At 26.7% G+C, this 6,000-nt stretch overlaps 1 protein-coding gene across 1 annotated transcript in view; it reads right to left on the bottom strand.

Annotated features, from left to right (window-relative positions):
• Positions 1-1,151: 1,151 nt before the first annotated feature.
• The window catches only part of LOC101239179 (mucin-2), a 59,828-nt gene continuing 54,979 nt past the window's right edge, over positions 1,152-6,000 (bottom strand). Inside the window, exons 26-28 of the mRNA XM_065808982.1 lie at positions 2,449-2,639; positions 2,018-2,168; positions 1,152-1,780 (exon numbers count right to left, since the gene is read on the bottom strand). Of these exons, the coding sequence (XP_065665054.1) occupies positions 1,383-1,780; positions 2,018-2,168; positions 2,449-2,639 (740 nt within the window). The 3' untranslated portion in view covers positions 1,152-1,382. The remainder of the gene's footprint in view (positions 1,781-2,017; positions 2,169-2,448; positions 2,640-6,000) is intronic.

Here is a 6,000-nt window from a genome sequence, read left to right as displayed (position 1 = left end):
TTAAAATAATATTATATTAATAAAATTTTATAATTCTCAAAAATTGTATAAATCAGACCTTGCTGCGCTTGTCTTTTTCTCGTTTTTACACCACTCATTGTAAGTTATCTCTTTACTTTGGCTACATAATATTGGTGGGTTGAAATAAATAAAAATACAAAAGTGAAATACGAAAAATATAATATAAAAAGTATCGAACTTTAAAAAAAATTTTGTTTAAAAATTTCCCATGAAAAATTGTTGTGAAATGCGAAAAGTTTAATTTTATCAAGAAGTTTGTTCAGCTTTTTATTATTTCCGCATTAAAATGTATTTATGAAATTAATTTAAGCTTCAAGTTAATTTTCAGGTCAATAAAATAGAGCAATAAATAATTTTTTCAAATGAAGACTTATTAATAGCAGCTTTATTTTAACAGATCCTAAATTTATACACCTTCAAGCAAAAAAATACCAAGGACCAAGTATTTATTATTAAAAAATTGTTTTTGAAAGTACGGGATGCCCTGGTGCACAATCACCTCCCATTACCGTATTTTTCGCCATAGTAACAATTTTTTCTAACCATTGCATTTGTTTTTCCACAATCCCAGCATCTAATACAGGTGGAATGCGAATCAAAATTAAACGTTACTCAAACACACTTTCCAAACAAGCGTAAAAAGGAGCATTTGTGATACGACAACCATATCATCTAAACGATTCCTGGATGTAACCCATTGGTGAAACATAGCCAACATTTTCATTAATGCTCTTCTTCTTTGTTTGTTTTTTCGTCTTTCTACAAAAGTTAAAACTGGTTTCACTCAACCAGAGAAACTTTTGTGATGTATTCAATGATGTACGCGTAATAAATAAATATACGCGTATTAAATAAATATACGAGTAATAAATAATGCTTGACAAAAACATAATCAGCATGTAATTAACAATATTGTGTTTAAAAATGATATTGTGTGTTACATTATGTAAATACTTGCATTTTATATAGTATACCAGATAACAAAATAGTTTTCTTACAAAAGTCAATATATTAAATGCATATGTAAAATGTCTGTGGCTAAACCTGGGTCAATTTATTTTAATATTAGTCAATTATCTTTATATTTATATATATATATATTTATGTATTATATCTAAAAATAAATAATCTTTTAACAAATGTTTTTTTAAAAAAAAAAGAAACGAATATATAACTCGTTTTTATACATTAATTTAAAATAAAGAAAAAATATTTGCGACTGAACTTGAGTCATGTTGTCTTCAAAAACAAAGTTTAAAAAAAAGAATAAAGAATTAAAAACAAACACAAAATTAAAAAAAAAGAATAAAGAATTAAAAACACAAATAAAATAAATAAGCTTTAAACTCAGAGCTAATGTATCAGTTCGAGAGAGGTACATCTCGAAATGGAGATGAATCACATGGAAGGCATGAACAGTCTTTAAACATAATATACATGAAACTTTTCTTTCGTCCGTCGAGGCAATTTAAGGTGATCGTGGTATTATAAAGAGCAGTTGGTTTACAACACGAGCAATCTTTCATTATGGGACCATTAATAAAGTCACTTATAACTGAAACTTCGCAAGCTCCGTGACAAGTACTTCGGATAATTTCTGACGAACATTTTTCTGCGTCGGTATAAAGCTCCTTAAAGTCAATCATATTGCAAACATTTGTTGGATGCTTTGTTGTCAAAGTAGAAGAAAAAGAATTTGAAACGGTAGTAAAAGTATTTGAAACAGTAGGTGGGAGTGACGTTGTGGGAGATTTAGAAGCTATAAAAATAATGAGTTTTAAATGCATAACACTAGTAACCTTTAATCTAAAAGAGAGACATCTCGAAACCAAAATAAATTAAATATAACATACATGCACAAACATTATATATATATATATATATATATATATATATATATATATATATATATATATATATATATATATATATATATATATATATATATATAATAATAATAATAATAATAATAATAATAATAAAAGTCAAGAGTTACTTTTTGCAACACATTCACAGCAGCTATTAGGCATTGTTAATAGCTCAAACCCAATTGGACATGCAGTGAACTTGCATATCTTTCCACAAGAAATTTTTCCGTTAGCGCACTTGCAAATCTCGCATTCTCCATGCTCCCAGGTCATGTTTGCCTAAGATTTATAAGAAATGCAAAACAAATAATATGTTATATATATATATATATATATATATATATATATATATATATATATATATATATATATATATATATATATATATATATATATATATATATATATATATATATATATATACATATACACACACACACAGTGTACAACATAAAATATATAATATTAATTATATATAATAATGTATAATAAAATGAATCAAGACTAAATAACAAAAGAAGATTTTTTAAACATCTAGAGAAAAATAAAAAACTTTTACTTTATAAACTTTGTTCTGGTTGTCAAGACAATTACATTTTTCTGCCGGAATGCAATGCGTTCCATTATCATGTTGTCCTATTGGACAAACACATCCCTTTTGACAGTTAGACACATCGCATGTTTTATTCACCTGCTGTTCACATGTTGTTGGACATGCACACCCAGAAACAACTTGATCACTTCGACAAACTAAACCAAAATACCTTATATGGGTAAAAGTTAAACAAAAAACTGCCGCAAACAAAATAATGCGTTCTAACTATAAATTACTAAATACACAGATAAATATGCTCCTATTGTCTATAAATACAAACTCTAGGTTTGTATTTCTAACCAGTTTTACTTATATACAACATACAATATAGACAAAATGCAATATATATAATAATATATATACAATATATATTAGTATTCGTGATATACAATTAGTTCCATGTCGTTGAACTTGTGTTTTGATCTATAAATTTTGTAAAAAATTATCTTAAGAAACCATAAAAACTGTTTTTGGTCTATAACATCAAATTAACATCGCTACAAGAAAACAATACAATTATTTGTAGTGTTTTTTGCATCATCTGATTTATGAACTTTTTAAAAATATTTTGCATTTTTTGTTTTGCTTGCCTAAATTCTGTCTTAGAGATTAGATTTATGACATTTATTTTTTAGACTTATGACATTATTTTTTTTGGCAGTTGTCTGCTTATTAGATGCTTCTCCGTGTAATTTCTTATAGCCTTATTTTAAATGGTTTTTTCTGTGAGTTTTCTAAACAGAATACTTTTTGTTGCATTTTTGTTTAAAATGCCAGAATGACATTTGTTTTTAAATTGCTAGAATGAACTGAGAAACATTTCTCTTTAAAATGCAAGAATGAATAGAAAAACATTTCTGTTTAAAATACCAGAATGTTTTTTTTTTTTAAGAGAACTCTTTAACTAACAATTTTTTAAAAGTCATTTTTAAAAAATAACAGGTTTTTAATTTAGCAATTAAAAAAGTGTTGAAATAAAAATTACTCCGAAAGCTAAATAAAAAAGTATTGACGAAAAAGTATGAAAGCGAACTATTATGACATTACTAATTTGCACTTCACTCCATTTATGAATCTAATCGCCTATTAATTTAATAAAATAGAAAGTTAAAGTTACAAAAATTCTCAAAATTCGTGATAAATATAAATGTTTTAACAACTTTTTAAAGTTATATAAAATACAATATATAAAAATACTAAAACATAATTCAAAAAATTTGAATCATTTTTTTTTCGAATTAAATCAAAATACACACACACACACACACACACACACACACACACACACACACACACACACACACACACACACACACACACACACACACACACACACACACACACACAAATATATATATATATATATATAAAAAAAAAAAAAATCTGAATTAATTTCTAAATGTAGGCACGAAAATAAATACCTCTTAAAAAATTATAAAAACAAATGACCAAATTAAACTATTCCCATTCCAAAGAAAATTATTTAATAATTAATAATTCTGTAACTTCCCATTAACAAAAAAAATATAGTAATTAAAAAATTTTTTATAATAATTTATAACTTCCTGAAAAATATTTTTTTCTATAAATTGAATTTTTTTTTGAGATTTAGTAACTCTCCCTGATGATCAAGCAATAGTGAAACTTAAAGTAGAAGATAAAAGTTAGATAAGTGTTTTTTACTAATTTAGATATATATATATATATATATATATATATATATATATATATATATATATATATATATATATATATATATATATATATATATATATATATATATATATATATATATCATAGAAACATAGTAGCATATATGCTAAAAGTATCATATATATCATAGAAACAGTGTAGCATATATGCTAAAAGTATATGATTGGTGCAGAAAGTATATGATTGATCCAGAAAGTCTATGATTGATGCAGAAAGTGGAAATGAAGAGACAAGATCAAGAGGATACTGTACAAGCCCAGAGAACTTAGAGACACTAAGATTTTTGACTAAGATCTCTATTTTTGATACTCATGAATAGAGATCTTAGTCAAAGTTGTTTACCGTTTAATGTTGTTTAACTTTTTTTTTTTAAAGTAGTTTTAATTAGTTGTTAGGCTTTTCTAAACTTGAAAGAGCGTGTTCTCAAAATACACGCGATTATTGGAGAAAGACCAAGCAAGTTAAACTTCTTACCTTTTAGAACTTAATTATTATTTATTAGTTTAGATATATTAGATAAATTATAATAGAAATATTAGGATCATATAACACCAAAAATACATAGCCGATAGCTATAGAAGCATAGCCAATGACACTGAAGTAAGGAGGGGGGGGGGGCACTAGCCCTTCCACTTTTTTTCCAAAGGACCTTTTTTTAAAGTAATTTCTAGATATAGAGGACTTTTTTTTTAAATTGACGATGGTGCCCCTCCACTTTAAAATTTGTGTCATTGGCCCTGAGAAGTAAGTTTAAAAAATAGTTTAGCAATTTATATATTACATTTTTTTAAAATAAAAAGTAAAAAGGATCAGCCTTTTTAATTTTTTAAATCATTTACATTTTGTCTGTTTTAGCTTTTCTTTTATCTTGTTTTTTCATGTTTTAATATGTTTGTTTGTTTTTTTATCAGATTTGTTTTTATTGAGCTTATATTTTATTATTTTAGAAGAAAAGGGGTATGGATAAGGTCTAATTATTTTTTATGCACTTTTTTTTTTTAATATCTTTGCTTCCAGCAAGGCTGCAAGTAACCACTATTAGAGTTGGAAGTTACTGGAAGAGAAAAGATGAAGATTGTAGAGCAAGATAATGATTGACAGAAAACTTAAAGGAGTGCAAATTATGTAAATCAGGAAAGCAAGACGAAGGAAGTGAATTCCAAAGAACTGATGTTTGAGGAAAAAAACTAGACGAATAAGAGTCTTTGGAGCACTTAGGAACAGTCACAGAAAAAGGATAAGATTTAATTGAATGACAAGTAAAATGAGAATGAATTTTAGTAGATGGCACAAGAGACGCTAGCTCTTTAGAGCAGTGTCCATTATAGTATTTGTAGAAAAGAGAAAGAGAAGCAACATTACGACGATATGATAATGGCTGGAGGTTGGCTGCAAGAGCAGGTCCAACCATGTTTTCAATGTGTTTTTGTAACTTATGTAAAAGAGAAAGTGCATCATTTGAAGATCCCCCCCAGATATGGCAACAGTATTCCATACAAGGATGGATTTGAGATTTATAGAAATAAAGAATAGAATCTGGAGTAAGAAAGTGTTGAGCTCGATAAAGAGATGCAACCCTAATTTTGCAATGAATTTGATATAGGGTTTCCAAGAAAGATCGGAAGTAAGAGTTAATCCTATAAGATAAAGGATGACTCATCAAGCACATTACCATTCATAAATATAGGAAGATCTAAATTATTGCGATAACAATTGGCTGAAAAAAATTGAGTTTTAGCTGAATTGAAGTTCACCAGCCACTGTGAGCCCCATGCTGTAGCAGAAGTGAGATCCTTTTCAAGC

Source organism: Hydra vulgaris, chromosome 11 (assembly GCF_038396675.1).
Source record: "Hydra vulgaris chromosome 11, alternate assembly HydraT2T_AEP".
NCBI lineage: Eukaryota > Metazoa > Cnidaria > Hydrozoa > Anthoathecata > Hydridae > Hydra > Hydra vulgaris.
This window is presented reverse-complemented; position numbering and strand designations above follow the sequence as displayed.